This window comes from Silurus aristotelis, assembly GCF_946808225.1.
Source record: "Silurus aristotelis genome assembly, chromosome: 3".
In the NCBI taxonomy this organism is placed as follows: domain Eukaryota; kingdom Metazoa; phylum Chordata; class Actinopteri; order Siluriformes; family Siluridae; genus Silurus; species Silurus aristotelis.
In genome coordinates, this window is record NC_139576.1 from 23,914,861 (window position 1) to 23,932,382 (window position 17,522).

Sequence of the window (17,522 nt, forward strand, 5' to 3'; positions counted from 1 at the left end):
AGGAAGAGATGCTTTGCATGGGTTGGAGTGGAAGATTTCCTGCTATAGAGCTCTGACCTCAACCCTATTGAGTGAACACCTTTGGGATGAATGTGAAGGCTGACTGCACCCCAGACCTCCTCAACTCACCTACATCAGATGCTTAAAAAGCACATACTATATATTAATGATCAGGTGTCCGCAAACTTTTGGCAATAGAGTATCAAACACTATTTTGGGTTGCATAAACTGCGTTATGGGAATTTAACATGAGTGGTAATCACTAATGCTGTGTAGCCTGTATACTCTGTCCTATATACTAAGGCCCATGTGCACAAGGCACCCTGCTGCTAGTCTCAGGTCAAATTCAAGGGCCACTAGGGTCAGGGGTCAGGGGAAAATGCCAGCTGCAACTGTTGCCGGTCATTAGGCTATTGAAAGCCTCTACTAAGAGCTCCTGTTTAACCTGAGGGCTCAGAGTTCATCTGTCTTCATTAATGCAGCTGACATGTAGCTATGCTTTTTGGTACAGGACCAACATTTTATTCATGATCATGGCTGAATGTCACTACAGTCAGACATGAGCTATTTTTACATCTCTAATGATGCATTAATAAACTGATTGGTTGTTTAGTCAGTGCTGACCCTGACAGATAGACCAAGGTGGGAAAATGATTTAACTTTGAGCACATTTGGGCACACATGCTGAAAGACAGTCCAGTAGCCGCAGTACCTTATAAGCAGCTCCGCCATGGATGATTGACTTGATGAAAATGCCCAGGTCTTCACCGGTCTCACGAGACTTGTTGCCTTTGAGGCTGACACCCAGGCCAGCTGAGCCCGAATCATTCAGAGGCACCTCAAACATCAGCTGCTCCTTCCCTTCCTCGGGCTGAGTGGTGCGCACCGGGGCCTCTTTCTGAGAAGGATGGACAGAGTGATAGGTAGAGAGGGGGGGGGGGGGAAGAGAAAGAGAAAGACAGGTCATTCCATTTGAACATAAAAGTAGCCTATTTTACCAGAGAATAGCACAACCTTTTCATGCACTCTTTCTGAAAGGCGGCCTATTCTGAGAGCTCCGGGGTCATTTAGAGCCATAATCCATTCTCCATTATAGAAGCCCCAATGCGCACGGAGCCCTACTGGATTTCCCCCTCCTGTTTTCACTTCTTGTTCTTTTTTTTTTTTTTTCATTTTCTCACCATAATGCTCCCGAAATGACCTGTACATCTTTTTTAGAGAAATTTTCTTTCAAAATGAGAGAGGGGGAGAGAAGGAAAAAAAAAAGGAAAATGAAAGTGAGAAAGAAAAAATCCATTATTCCATGGGCACAGTGAAAACACACTGAATCTTTTGTCACTAGGGAAACAGGCCAGTAATGAGTGAGTGCATGACTGTACTGCACTCGCACTTATTTTCCAAAAAGAAAAGTCGAAAAAGAGAGTGAAAGGAAGGAAAAAGAAAATGGTTCAAGAAACAAACATGTGAAAAGCTTCAATTTGATACATACAGTAACAAATAAAAGAGCTAACATGCATAAGCTGGATATAAAGATAATGAAGTCAGTGAAAGCCCACTGTCTCAAACTCTGCTGTGTGTTTCTCGTTACGTCTTGCTGTATTGGCTAAGGGGCTTCTTAATGTCAGACGGAACGTGCCAGTCTAGAGGATAAGATGTGTATATCCAAATTAGAGGCTGCCTTTAAGCAGTCTGAAGATTTGCCAGGAGTAAATATTAGGGGAGGAATAGAGGGATAAGCTGGGCAGTGAAGAACAGCTTCAACGAAGAGTGTGTGGGTCAGCAAGGCCTGGTTTATCATTGTTTACTGGGGGATTGTGGGTTTAAAATGTATTAGCTGTACGACGTCTGTCTCTCTCTCTCGGACACAAGTCCATACAGAGCAGAAACACGGCAGGGGGACACATGGAGGAGGCTAGTTGTGTGTCATTAAGAGGAGAGAAAGAAGGGGAGAGTGAATGAGTGAGAGAGACCTTGCAGAATATCTAGTGGACTGGAATGTCCTTAGACCCCAATGTCACAGCCATAAAGCACTTCACGTTGTTTATGACCTTAAAAAAAATAAACAGAACAAAAGATTCTTATTGGAGCATGTGTTTCCCTGGGGGTGAGGAATTGAATCGGAGCATATTGTAGCAAAATGTAGCTAAATGTCAGACTACCTCAAAGTCCACTGTTTCCCACCTGTACCACATGTTTATAAGCTAATGTGTGTGCTGCACAGTCTCTCTGCAGTTGGTAAAATCGATCTGTGGTGATACCCAAGTTCCAACAAGAGCTCAGTTTAAACTCAAATATCCCGCCCACGAATAACCAGCTTTCTGGTGAAGTTTGCAAAGATACTCAGAACAAGCAGTCATTCAAACTATTACGCTGAGCAAATGATGGGTACGCCGAACACAGCCGGTGTCTAATCTGTATAGCCAGCATCTGCTCATGTGGTGAGGAGAGCGCCTTAATGAAGAACGAGACACATGGAGTCATCAGCAGGAGCAGATGGATGAGTATATCCATAGGTACAAGAACAAATGACATTCTGAAGGTTTAGTGACGAGCACAGGCACAGCTGTTCGAGACAGGAAATCTCCCTTCTTCGCTTCTCTTTCTTCTGTCCCCTCCCTTTTTCCTCCCGCTCGCGCCACCGTTCCCAGATGAGCAGAAGCTCCATTTGGTAAAGATTCGGAGACCCCCTGCAGGCTCCCGGTGGACAGTCAGGAAAACTAAGACGTGTCTCGAGGGAGCACCAATGCCAACGGTCTTCCATGGCCTTCATGACTGAGTGGTCTACAATGACCACAGTAAACAAAGACTTTAAAGGCTTCCTCCCAAGACCCCTCAAACACACACACACATGCTTACACAATGGCCTTGTGTGGCAGCATGCCACATTTAACTGATGCGTAACGTGTCCAAATAAGGAGGCTATAACTCTAACCACTTTAAACCAGGGCCCTGCGCTGAAAGCATACGATGCGCCACAAGTGAAGAGAAAATGTTTTGTGGCTAGCACATATTTCAGCTCGAATTCATGCCGCGCAGTCCTGCGGTATGGCCGGGGGGATTGGCTTCTCCCGGAATTCACTAGTTGAGAGCCAGGAGGTCCGTTCTGGGGAACCGCAGCAGCTCTGGAGTAAGATTTACTGAGCAAATTTTTCCAATCCAAACATCCAAAATGCAAACTATTACTACCATCACACTGAGAAAAGACTGTCTTTTATTACGTGAAAAATAATAAAAATGCTCCATTCTTGCAATTGGCTTCCATTCAAGAGCAAGTTTCCATGAGTTCCCTTTACCGGTCCAAAGCTTTCTGATCGTTTCCTGTTAAACCCCATCATGGCATTCGTCAGCACGCACTCTGAAATCCAAAAGCAACCAAGTAACTATCTGTGGCTGAAAGACATCAAGCATTCAGGGGGAAAAAAAACTAAAAGTGTGCATAGAAAATCGACAATATTTGAAACACACTCTTTCCTTTATAAGAACTTGCTATATTATTGAGCTGAACAAATATGGAGGTTATTCCTCACATAACAACCGTGCTGCACATAAAAAGCAATGGGCACGTCCTCATTTTACACTACGCTGTTAAATGCCCAGATAAGCAAACTTCAGGCTAATCGTTTGGACATTTACACACATGATTCATCTTACTGGTGACTGTGTGTATTTCAAAAACTGCAGATTAAAGCATAACGTGACATTTAATTAAGAAGAGGCTTGAGAAAGCAAGCACGGGGAGTCCAATCACAGCCCATGGAGAGACTGCATTTTATTAAGGCCGCTAATGGCCGTTAAACACCTCCAGAAGCATGCACACTCAAAAAGGGGGCTTAGGGCAGCGGGAGGTGTGTGTGTGTGTGGGGGGGGGCGCACATGCGAATAATCTTGTATTTGCACTGAGTGCTATGATTTACAGGGCATCATCTAGCATATGATTGGGTATATTCTAGCCTTTTTATTTCCCTATCTGCCAGATTCAAGCAATAAATGCGTTTATTACATATAAAAACTGCCATATTTCTACATACCAAGAAAAAACTTTTTTTTTTTTTTAAGTGCTATTCATAATTGTAGTCTGTCAAAAATATATTTGAACAACATTTTTGTAGAATATTTGAATCACAGTTTTGGTTTCTGAATGGTTTCCTCCAAGGCCTCTGGTTTTACAATGGCCTCCAATGATCCGAAAACAATCTGCTAGGTAGATTGTCTATGTTAAATTGTCCCTAGGTGAGAATAAGTGCATGCACGGCGCCTTGCGAAGAACTGGCAACCCATCAAGCTTTACGCAACGGATGTCAGGTCTTTTAGTGCCATGACACTCAAACTGCGGCTTTCCCTTCCCCAATCTCTCTACAGCTGCACTTCTATTGCTTCTTTCATGAGCTGAATTTAGTTTTTTTCCTCCTTTTTGGACTACTTTAAGAAGTGACCTTGGGTGTTTGAAATGAACAAATGTAACTATATACAGTTTTCCTGCCTCAAGTTTGTGTCCCTGGATTAACCTCCAGATCCATAATCCTGTCCAGGATAAAAATCTCTGTGATCTCATAAATGCAGCAGAGATTAGCACTTTAATCCACACAATATAAAAAAGAATTGCTAATTAAGAAAATGTTCAGACCGGTAATTACAGTTGTAATTATGTAATGTGTTGAATAAGGTCAGATATGACAAACGATGTAAAGTGCTTCCGGAAAGCTGTAGTAAGACGTCCTCTGTCTCATTTGTCTTCACACGCTTCATAATGTCATGCGGATAGAAGCATTTTACATTTACGTTTTGAGCAAAACAGGATTTTCCATTTTTCAGTTCAGGGAAATGGGGTCATAATGATTGTATTGTATTACACACATTAAATAGCTGAAGATTATTTTTGTGAAAGAAAAAGCCGTGTTCCTTTAACACGGCATGCACTCGCATACGAGTCGCTTTCCTGCATGCGGAAATTCAAACATGAGTTCATGTATGAAAACGTTTATTAAACAAATAAATGAATAAATAAGTGTACTATGGCATTGTGTTACATTGTCTACAGCCTGTGTGTCATCAATGGCAACTGAGTAAATAATAAAGGGATTGAACATAAGAACAGGGTCATCAATTTCCTCTGTGTAGGAGCACGAGAGACCATGAGAGGAAGAGGAAGCCAAGCTATAGTGTGGAAGTGTCCTTCAGAGTGAATCTGTCCGTTTCTTCCGCACGGATGTTAAGACTCGAGGTTTAAACTCATACAAGGCCAAAATGTGTGTGCATGTGTGTAATGATGATGACATGCATCATGAACAGAGTAAATACATACACACTGCTCTCATGGCCACTCGAGTTTCAAGCTGCTTTCCTGAAGAGACACTAGACTGCTCCATTAATGATTTACTCGCACAAGAAAAGAAGTTAACTCAACAGGCCACCATTCTAAAAAAAAAAAAAAAAAAAAAAGATCAATGGCAATTTTAATTAAACAACTCAACCAGGTCTGAAATCGTGTGAGAGAAATAAAGGGCGTGCGGTCCTGGATTCTACGCAGTGGTTCAATAGTTTTATGGCCATCGATGAGTTTTGAGCCACAGCCTCACGCCTTCATGCTAGTAAAAGTGTTTCCTCACTCGGACTCCTAATACAGGAGCGAACACATAAGCAAACAGAATCCAGACAGATTTTAACACCACAACCACACACACAGAAACGTGTGAAGAGAGAACAGGGACAAATGAGAGAGCACGGGTCATAGATTTTTACTACTCTTCCTACTAAAAAAACCCACATGTGCAGAACACACCAGTGGTAAAAGACCGAATGGGATGGGGGGGGGGGTTCCCTGAGGAATGAGCTTATTTCTAAAGCACACTCATGGACATCAGGAAATCAGCAAATGCATTATTAAAGCTAATATGCTCATTCTGTGTGATGCTCATTAAGTGTTTTTTCCATTTCACTGTGCTTTAATAAAGACGAGGAAACAAGTTTCTCGCCTCAAGGCGTTTCCGTTTGTCAAAAGCTGACATTCGTCTTGAACTGAATGCTAAGTCTGTTAAACGAAAGATCACATTTCCCACTGCAAAAAAATATAAAAAAATCAATTATATGCTGCATTATTATTTTTGTATGTTGTGTATAAAGGCATGACATTTCTCTATTATATAGATATGAAGCACAAACTGCATGTTAAACAGTGTGTGTTTTGGTGTGAGTGTTGTGTTCAAGCAAAGAAACTCCAAAGACTCAAAAAAGAGTTGTAGGACAGCCTGAAAGCAGCAGGACCAATAAGCAATAGACTGTTATCATGCCTATCAAGTGCCATCATTCCGAACTCCTAAACTACTTGCAAATACAAAGCTGTGCAATTTGTGCAGACAAATCAGACCTCTCCTGAATCAATAGTACATATCATTCAAGGAAATGAAAAGAAAAAAAATTCTTACGCATACAGTCACAATTAACAATACAATTAAGCTCTCCTTGAAATGCAGTATGCAGTCACTTTTAGTCTTTTCTTTTAGTTCATTGTCAATGTGTAATAATAATAAATCAATAAATCACATCAAATAAACATCCAAGTTGGTTTTTTAGCTTCATTTACAGCCTAATAGAATAAAAACAGACTTTCTGTAAAGAAGTGTTAAGACGTATGCTTGTACACAGAAAGCGTAATTAACAGAAATATCCAGAGGTTTAATGAATTAAAGGTATTATAAGTGTCCCTATAAAACAGTCAGGCCTGAGCCTATATATAATGCTTACTTCACAGAAATGTCCATAATATTATAGGTAATAATAATTAACTGAAATCGATGTACATAGAATGTATTTTAGCATTAATTATCTATCTATCTATCTATCTATCTATCTATCTATCTATCTATCTATCTATCTATCTATCTATCTATCTATCTATCTATCTATCTATTCTAAAAAAAAAAAAAAAAAAATAGCAGGTAAAGTTTAAATACCTCGAGTCCAATGAATCCCAATAAGAAATACTCGAGGATTTTGAATCGATCAGAATAACTTTGGGGAATTGAAGACTGTTTGCCAGACGGAATTAGGTGAAACTGAACAACGGTACTGTGAAAATGTGTGCATAGTGGACAAGGCAAAGAAAGTGCATGCAGCCTGCAACCATTCCAGTCACTCCATAAGCACAGCTAATGCTTGATTCAAGCCTGGCTCAAGTGGGCAGACTGGAGAGCTGATCCAGCCTAAGTTACCACGAAAAAGCAAAAGGCCCGAACAGTTCCGATGCACACAGATGGAAACGGCTAAGCATGGATGTGTGAGGTCAGACTGAATAGTTCACTATTACTAGAATCGAGGCTGTAAGGATTGAAAAAAAAAAAGCTTCTCTCCACCAGTCTCACGCACGTGTCCATCTTGCCGGCTTTTTTCTGCGTGTTTGGTTTGAGTTTAGTGGGATTTCTATGATGCCGGCCAGCCGGCCCAAACCAGACACTAAATCCCACATGCAAGAGAAGACGCAAGCTGCTGAGTGTTTTCGCCATGGCAATGCAACAGCTCGGACTGAATGTATTGATTTGGATTATTGCAGCAAAAAAAATTTAAATAAATATAAATACAAATTTCAGCTTCGTCTCTTCCTCCCTACTTTTGTTTTTTTAAGCAGCTAGGCAGGTGGTGGTCTGAACAGAAAGGTGTGTGTAAGGAGGGCTTTGTGTTTCTCTCAGCAAATGCAATACTGTGGACCAGCAGATGGTAACGGAAAGACGACGACTAATGAACAGAGCTCAACTACACCACCATCACGCCCACGTCTTATCTTCTCTCTTCACTTTCATTCGTTCTTCCTCTCATCCTCTTCCCACTTCTCTATTTCCATCTCCTTTCTCTCTCCCCCATCCCTCCCCCATTGATACTCTCTAAGCTGGTGATATTTGTAGTAGATTTATGCCATCTGTATGACTTTTTACCTGGTATATCTCTAATAAACTCCTCAACATGAGCTTCAAGGCCCCTCGATTCATAATTCTTCTTCAGCATAAACAAACATTGGGCTTGTAATTACACACGTCTACAGCGTATTTCATTATCATATCTCTAATAGCTTCTGTATGTAACAGTGAGTGAGTCACGCTGGACGGATGGCTGGATAGATGGAGAGATGGATAGATGGAGTGCACTTTTCAACCCACACAGGATTGTGCTACACGTCAAAGTGCTTGGAATGAAACGCCATTATGGCAGAAATGGGAAGAATGGAAAACAAGTTGGAAGCCCCTTTTTAAAGAAAGAGCCTCCTCCACAAGCATTCACTGGAGGCCAATGAGAGGCTAAAGGCAGCGGTGGGCCAAAGAGACACGGCGGGTCTGGTCTAAATGGATTCTGTTTAAGTGCAGATGAAAGGGCTACACGGAGAGGGAGAGAAGCAGTAAAAAAAATGGGGTCGGGGCATGGATTGAGGTCTCAGACCCTCTACTCTCCAGTGCTGGATGCAGGTTTATTGACTCTCGTAGAGTTCGAAAGTAGTCAGCAATCGGGGCTGGAAATAGGACACACGAGACATCAGAGAGACACTAGGACTGAAGCACTTCAAAGCTTTATTGAGGAAGCAATGTAAGCAGTTCCTATAGGTCTGGGGGAGAGATTAAGGAGCACAAAGCCAAGAGCCCGGAACTGGGCTGCTTCCTTTCGAGAAGTGTGTATATCATGTTAGCATGTTCAGGTGTACGCCATTGTTGCTGCATTTCACTTAATAAACCGTCGTCGAGACAGGAAAAGTTTCCAGGCCAACAGCTATGGCTTATCAAGTCCCTTAGTGTCAACATGAGAGGATTAGCTGGTTTGAACTCCGCTCCATATTTCATCTCAGACATCGGGAAATAGGACAAACCGACAAGGAAATGAGGCCTAGCTCGCTCGCTTTTGTTCACAAAGTCATATCTAATATCGCTATTACTATTTCATTATTCAGCGGGCCAGCGGCAGCCTTCACCCCCAGTGGGCTGCTGTTCTGCTGGAAAAAAAGATTAAGAGTGGTGTAGCGCGGCGTAGACTTAGCATGTGCCATTTGAAAGAGAGTTCGAAGCTTGCCATGGCAGCTCACTGGGCTGTTAGAAATGCTCAGAAGCCTTTGTTCAGTAGACACAGGACAACAAACGAACCTGCCAGCATAAGGGATGATGGCTCCTCTCACCATGACACTCATCACACGATGCCAAAACGAGTCAGAGCGCCACAGCAGCACCCAAACGGGCAGTTGTTTAGGGTTTTGTACAGATTTCCGACAGCAGCAGTACTTGGATTCCCAACCATCACTACACAAGTACCAATTTATTTATTTATTTATTTATTTTTAATGCCAAAATGTGTAAATAAAACCATTTGCATCCTCCTTCCTGCCTCCTCTAGCATCTAGGTGGCTAATTAACACCTTATTATGTAGATTGCATTTGATACAGACACCTAAGGGATATATGGATCAGAGTCCTAATTCTTTTTGTCGTATTCTCTGTGATATTTGACAGTAGTTAAAGTGATTAAAACATTTACATGAACACCTTTTAAATTTGCATTCTAGAACTAAAAATCTCAACTTTTTTTTACATCTATGTTTTTGTGAGAAAAAAAATACCAATGTAAAATTAATAGAGACTTTAGAGGGCAGAGATATTTTTAACCATCTGGTTAATGTTTAATGAATGCAGCTCGGATTGCTAATTAATTGGAAGAATTACTGTGGAATTAACACCCAAGATGCACCTAATAGCTCAAATACTTGACCCATGGACCACTTTCTCTGTTTGAATGGGAAAATGGAAATGATGACTTACATGAGACTGAAAGTTAGTATTCGTTAGTATTCTCCTAAGCAGTCTGATTAACCCCATGCACAACACACATCGAGAGGTTCCCTCTGCAATGAATAACGTGATCTGTCTATCTATCAATCTATACAAATGAATCCCTCTCTACTTATTATTAATTATTCATCCCAAAGTATATTTTCTAATAGCCATGATGAATCAGTAACCATATTATTTATATATTATTAACATAATATATTGATGATCTCTCTCTTTTATTACTGTTTTATTGATATTAATATCCCCCCCAAACACACACGGTTGTCTGGTCATCTCCCTTTCTTTATAGCTATCTGACTTATTTATTACTCGTCCATCAGTGTCTCTCTGTCCCACACAGTTTCTCAATATCAGTCAACCCTTCTTCTTGCCCTTAAAATGTATCCGCTGCCATTCTTCACATATATTCATCTCTCCTGCCTTGATTTTTCAGCCCACAAAGACAGACCGAGTCACACAGACAGATGCAGCAGTCAGTCCATCAATCATCCAGCCTTTTTTGTAAAGGTAGCTAGCTGAAACAAAGACTGTGTGTGTGTGTGTGTGTGTGCGTGTGCGCGCGCGCGCGTGTGCGCTCTCTCAGAGAATTAACTATTCTTGAAATTTGTCTCACGATATTCACCTGCTTAACCACTTACATCACCAGCCAGGGCAGCTGTTTGTCAGATGTAATGAGTGTCATACCCTGCATGTCTGCATGCTAAAGCAACTTCTTTGACTGTCTCTCTCTCTTACTTACACACACACACACACACACACACAGCAGAACAATCAGAGAAAGCCTGCCAGCACTTCCTTGCCAGCAGAACAAGTGTGAATGGGCTTTAATATGGTTTAAATAAGCTTTCATTTTTCATCATGAAGTATAATTGACACACTGAGGGTGGAGGTGTAAAGTGTGTCTCATTCTTCAGGAAACAACGTTACCTGCAATTGCCTGAGATGTTAAATTACTGGTGTCAAATAAACTTTGATTAATTTAGTTCCCACCTCATTAGCTAATGTTTACACATGACTGAAAGAAAACCCAAACATGGTAAAGTGTATGAGACGCATTCCGCGCTTTTGTTTGCCCGTTTTTTTTTTCAGCACGCTCCTCGGGTAGCTAGTGTCGGAAAACGCTTTGTTCTGTGTCTTTTGCCTCTTTCGCTCCTCTAAAGAGTTGTCTAAAGGACTAGTGGCTAAAATGGAAGCCTCGCAGGTAGTCTTTTCGCACACGCTTTATGCATTTTTGTTTGCAAAACACGGGAAACAAAGAGTCTGGTATGCGAGGGTTTTCCGTGAACAAGGAGCCACCAACTTGAAAAACCTTACAAATGGAGGAGTTTTAAGTCAATGAACAGAGGAAACAACACAAACAAATCACTTAACATTATTTCCATAGCCTCCATACATTCATTATAAAGCTCTAGAAATGCAACACGCCTGCCAGTGGTCATATTACGGTACAGACCATGTGGTTATCATGTGACTGTTTTAAACTGGTCAAGCAGTTTGTAATGAGTCACAAAGAAATTAGGCTTTGATTGATTTGTTTTGAGTTGCAAGACGTCAGTTTCATTACAGAAATTTCATTACACACTTTGGCCCTTAAAATAGGATTCAGGAAAATTCACACATAAGGAAACGCATGCACCTAAAAGTGTGGAATTTGCACATGAGGAGACTCATTTTAAACCTTAAACAACCCTTAATCAGCTTCAAATCGCATAACCAACACATATGACTGCACTTATAAGTTTAACTAGCAGTATTAAGTAGATGCCCTTCTTCCAAAGCTACTTAGAGATATGTGCTTTGAGTGTCCATTGTTTTTTTGTGTTTGGTATTTATATATATTTATATTATTTATAAAGTCAAAAACAATAACACTGAAAAAACTAAAACTACCCTGTTGTTCTGGTGTTGATTGAGGATTGTGGCATAAGCAGGACAATAAAGGATTCACCAGGGTCAAATGGATAAGAGGCCTCACCTTCAGAACATTCTTTGAAACAAATAACAATAAAACATATCCGTAATTATGTAATAGAGCTTCGGAGTTCACTTAAACTTGAATGAGAAAACAATAAAGGTCAGCGCACACTTCCTGGTGTTTGAGTGGTATCGCTACGGTAACGGGGAAGATACCCAGATTCTCAGGCGTAGGGTATTTCCAAAAAAGCGCTGAGATGAACAGAAACAGACTGGCAAAGGCCGTGTCAGATGTTATAATGGGAGAGACACAGGAAAGCCTGACACACAGCTGCACGACTAGAGCCTCTGACTTCACACAGTTCTGCGTGCTCCACAACTTCCTTTAGGAGTGGGCTGCCTTACATCCTGCACAGGGCTGAATCAACATGCGGAGGGATGAAAGCAGGAAGGCAGTGAAGCTGACTGTCTATGTGGGTCAGCAGGTTCATCGAGGAAGATTTAGACCGCTGAAGAGATATAAACACTGAAAGAAAGAGTGTGGGCAATGAGAGAAAGCAGAGAGAAAAAGTGACAGGGAAAGGAGACAGAACATCTTCGCAGACACTCGCTCATGCTAAACCGGGACAATGACAGGAAACAGAAAGACAGAACTTCCTCAACTCAAGGCTAGATCGAGGAACAGAGACACACAAGTGACTCAACCTTCTTCAACTAAAATAGAGAGCAGAGAGTGTGGCCACGAGCCAAAAACAGCGTGCAAACATTCACCTGCTGCTCATACTGTACGCTGGAACATGCTAGCATAAGGACAGAGCAAAATATATAACTACACTGCAGGACCTGATAGGACTGAACTCCTCAACATACTCAAACACAAAGAACCCCTGGATTTTTCATGGTGGAAAACTGCCGTTCGGCCCAGTGTCTGAAGAGAGGGCATCATGTTCTGCCTCAGTATGTCACGCTTAATGCTAGAATCCATCTTTCCCTTAAATGAACCGCAGCTCCCCAGTACCAACAGCACTCATGCAGCCCCAGACCATGATGCTGCCACCACCATGCTTGACTATAGACAAGACACACTTTTCTTGGTGCTCCTCACCAGGGTGAAATAAGCATTTGATCCCGTACCAAATTAGAAAGAATTCTGACTTTCCATTTCCTTTATGCCAACTGTGTTAATTGTATTGCTATCAGAATAATTATATGGTTTTAAGTTTTCAGGTGCATCTCTATAGTGCACTCAGATTATTATTTCTTTATTAGTGGTAATTATTTGAACATCTTTTTGGGGAACACGTTATGATTAAACGAGAGAAAGGGATAATGAGGAAATGAAGTATATTTGTGCCTGTTTTGCCAGAAACGAAAAAGGAAGAAAGGGTAAGTTTGAAAGGAAATGGTTTATTAGGAGAAAAAGGAAAACAAAAAACGGTGGAGACTCACTAAGAGACGTGAGTTAGTGTGGTCTTACCAGCTCTCTGGGCAGGAATAACTCCTCCTGCCTCACCACCAACAGAGACACACTCTCTCCCTGCTTAGTGCTGCGCAGCACAGCTACCAACTCCTCCTGTGTCCGACCGGTGATGTCCACACCATTCACCTGACACACACACACACACACACGAAGATAATTATAACTAAAGCAATACTTTAAACCACTTATGCTTTTCACCTCACACTTTAAAGACAAAATAGCATTCATTTGGAACTGAAATGCCATTAATAGGGCACATTTTAGAATACACAGGAGGGGATTTAAAAAAGAAGAAGAAAAAAAAAAGAGGTTTCACCTCTAATATTCTGTCTCCGGATTGCAGGCGGCCATCTTTAATAGCGGCTCCTCTAGGGAGGATGTTCTTGACTAAGATGGGACCGGGCCCGTGCAATGATGAGTCTCTGGTTACCACGGTGAATCCCAAACCCTCTGGACCTGCCCACGCACCCAGGCGTCAGAGAGGGAAGAGGGAGGAATTTAATTGCTGAGGTGTATTTGATTTTTGACACCTGTACACTAAATCAAGATCCACACCAAATAGGGAAAGAAGTGGGTCTATTTTATTGACTTTTAAAACTGCACAAGTGCACAATTATTCTGAAAGCCCGATGATCAATTCGGCCTTGCCCAGTATTGATCACGAATGCAGCGAAAGTGCAGATGGAAAATGTAGCGATGACAAAAAAAAAAAAAAAGAAAGAAAGAAAGACAAATTAATCCAAAAGTAAAGGCAGTCAGGAAAAAAAGAAGAGATGATTTGCACATAGTCTTGTACAATGAACGAAGAAGCCCAAGTGTGTGTGTGTGTGTGTGTGTGTGTGTGTTAAAATGCAGAGCTGCAAACTGCTGAGTCAGTGCATTATCAGTGCCAGACTACAGTTTAATTTCACGTGTGGATACATCCATCATAAAGACCTGGAGCAAAGAATTAAGTGTGATCCACATTGCAAAGTACGATCCATGACCTGTTTAGTAAAGGAGATTTCGGATTATTAGCAAACAAAGGAAGCAGATTTATTAATGCGCTCACTACAATCACCTCGCAAGAGCAAAAAACACAAACAACAACAACCCCCACAATCAAGCAGGTAAATATTAAGCTGGTTTCATTTCCATATTTCACGTTTTGGTCATTATTTAAATACTCTGCTATTTAAGGTTTAGCCCAGGCACTATGATATGAGTAGGTGTGATAGACTGGTGGAGGAGATGAATGCCAGTTTTGGTCTGACAGCATAGCTGAGAAAAGAGGTATTAAAGGTGTGAGTGTGCCTGCAGTGCTGTGACCTCCGCTGCAGCGAATCTTATCAGGGTCTCGGTGCTGTCAGGATGACTGATAGGTAGATTAGTGGACAGCCAATCGCCTGCTGGGTGACAAGAGCCACGTCTTTTACAGCAGGATATAACTACGCCGAAGTCCCGGGAACAGAGGGAGAAAGGGGCGGTGATGGACAAAGCAACAGTGAGGGAACACATGATCTTTAACACGGCCTGGTATGTTCTGGCATGAGAAACGGAAACGGACTCAGCACGCCGGCAAGCGGAGCACAGGAAGCACTGCGCCGGTGTTTTATGTTGGTCATTTAGCACAATCCCTTTATAGTCAGCAGTTTTCTGTTGCTGCAATGAATTCGGATCATCAGTAATGGCTGGATCAATAAGAACTTAATAGACTTTGCAGGCTGAAATTATGGCTTCATCCATTCAGTTACAGGCGCGCAGAAAAACACGCTACACATTAAAAGGGGGAAAAAAAAGAGGGAGAGAAAGAAAGAAAGAGAGAAAAATAACACCATTATGAATGCGGAGAACACAAATTTGGTTCTTGGTAAGAAACTTTAGGGCCTTTTCTTCCCTTATAAGCCTAAGTGGGAAACTGTTTAACCACTTTCTCCATTTCTTGCACAACTATAATGAAAATGAACGAAAACATTTGAAATGTGTGTTGGATTTAAGATTATTTTAACACACACCTATCTGTCTGTCTGTCTGTCTGTCTGTCTGTCTGTCTGTCTGTCTGTCTGTCTGTCTGTCTGTCTGTCTGTCTGTCTGTCTGTCTGTCTGTCTGTCTGTCTGTGAAATTTTAGTCAGAAAACGCTGATTAATGTCCTGTAATTGCAGCTCTGACAGTTACTGCAGGCTGCAAGACTAACGACAAGTTTATACAAATGCTCTTGCTCCAATTCGTTAGCGTTTCTATAGTAACCACTCATTGAGGAGGACTTGCTTAATCTTTCCCATCAGGCCCAGATGTGGATTGCTGATCAACAATAGCATGCTTAGTCAGGATTTTTTTTCCTTATATGACACAGAGCAATATTTGGTTCCTGTTCTACATTCTGGTTGGAACAGGATGTGTCAAATCATTTCACTTAGCAAGATGATTCCTCTCTTATGCTGTCGCAAACAAAAACAAAACTTGTTTTGATCCTCAACTAAATGCCCGTGCTGTCTAAAGCATCCTTACTGAGAAGGTAACCGCACTAGGACATATCTACATACCTTTCTTCAGATCAATTTTGAGCCTTTTGCCTCCCTTTTTGGTGGTGAACGCGACCAGAGGGGAGACGGTGTGGCTCTTTCTGAGTACAGGGCTACTGCTCTTGCCTCTTGGGTAAAGATTGACGGGAAGAGGAGATCCGAGAGAACGGTTCTCCGTGCTCGCGCTGCTGCTCTCCTGAGGTCCGGCTTGTCTGCCAGAAGAGGAATCTGCAGGTCTCACCATGGGCTTCACCTTCATGGGAGGAGGCTCTTTGGGCCGGGCTGTGCCATCATGGCCATCTGTGTTGAAAAGATGGCCGATGATACTCTTCTCGAATCGCTCTTTGTTGGCCAAGGGGAGAACCTCTAAACGTACAACGGGCAAGCGCATGGCCTGCCGGAACACTTCCTGTGATCTGCACGGAAAAAGAGCAATGAGGGAGTGAAAAAAAAAGTACAGCAGACACACAGAAGTTTTGAGTCTCTATAATTCCATAAAGCCTTTTTTTAAAGAATGTAAACGCCGTGCGTGATTATGTAATGTGTAATGAATAATGATGCCGAATCTGAAAGCAATTAATGAAATGTAATATTTCCATTTATTTTAGTCGAGCTGAAGCTCATTCCAGAGACAGCGTAATTGGGGTTGTGACTAACGAGCTCTACCCCTTACTAATGACAAAGCAATCCTTCTTTCTCGTTTGTGTTAACCAATTCAATTTCAGACTCATCCATCCATCCTAAATGTAATAATAAAATTACTGTAGCCTTCTGTCTGACTGATCTGCTCCATGGGACACATGTGGGATATGAAGCGTATGTATAAATAATGCATATAATAAAAGTAAGAGCAAGAACGCGGGTGCAGCTGAGTGACATCTCATCATAGAAGAAGTTTAAAGTTGGTTAAATTACTTTAAAGAGCCTGCAGATATTTCTTTAATGGCGTCAGATACTGGAACACGTTTTTCTTTCACTGTTTGACGTTCAGTTTCGGGCATATTTTGGATGGGCCGAGTGAAGAAAAAAAAAAAGGGTTTTATCTGGGAAAATGAACAAAGGACTCGGGTGTATACACCATTTATTAAGAGTCTCATATCATATCTATGAATTTTTCGGAAGAGAGGGGACAATCACAGAGCGTTGCTGCTTGTGCTTGAGCATGCTGACTCATCAATTTTCGATTTGTAAGGGAGAGTACGGTGAAACCTTTCAGGATCAGGCCGGGCCAACAATCCTGTCTCTACATCTTTTAGATCTTTCCTTCTGTACCAAACAGTCCAGATATCACAGGGATCAGGCACATTGTACAGTTTGTGTGAGCCTCGGCTGCTCGTGTACCGACGGCTACATCCACGAAACAACAGATAAGTGATTAGTTATGATGTGTGAGCTGTACAGCGATGCATACTGAGTGTCATGTGGTGTCCCCTGGAAATAAGCAGACCCAAACCGTGACGGCGAAACGGCCCTGCGGCATATAACAAAGCCACTGGATTTTTCATTAGGTGTACCATTAAGTTTCTTTTTTGTTTGACATAAATAAACAAATACATAAACAAATCCACCTCGTGTCAGCCACGGCATGGTGTAAAAGAAAAAAGAAAGGCTGTGAGGTCGCCTATTATTGTAACAACAAGTGTGAGATAATGATTCTCTGGCATGTAAATGTGCATGTGCATGTGTGTGTGTGTGTGTGGGTGTGTGTGTGTGTACACCCAGTGGGAACACAGAGGAGCTTTCAAGGACCATGGCTGCTGGATGAAACAGATGTTTCTGCTCGAGCCATGTTTCCACTGCTTTTGAAA

At 41.8% G+C, this 17,522-nt stretch overlaps 1 protein-coding gene across 4 annotated transcripts in view; it reads right to left on the bottom strand.

Moving 5' to 3' along the window:
* Nucleotides 1–17,522, bottom strand: part of pard3bb (par-3 family cell polarity regulator beta b) — a 259,615-nt gene that overhangs the window by 131,177 nt on the left and 110,916 nt on the right. For all 4 annotated transcript variants that reach the window (XM_083537986.1, XM_083537987.1, XM_083537984.1 and 1 more), the window contains exons 9-12: nt 15,736–16,130; nt 13,529–13,668; nt 13,210–13,338; nt 713–898 (exon numbers count right to left, since the gene is read on the bottom strand). In XM_083537986.1, coding sequence (XP_083394112.1) covers nt 713–898; nt 13,210–13,338; nt 13,529–13,668; nt 15,736–16,130 — 850 coding nt within the window. The remainder of the gene's footprint in view (nt 1–712; nt 899–13,209; nt 13,339–13,528; nt 13,669–15,735; nt 16,131–17,522) is intronic.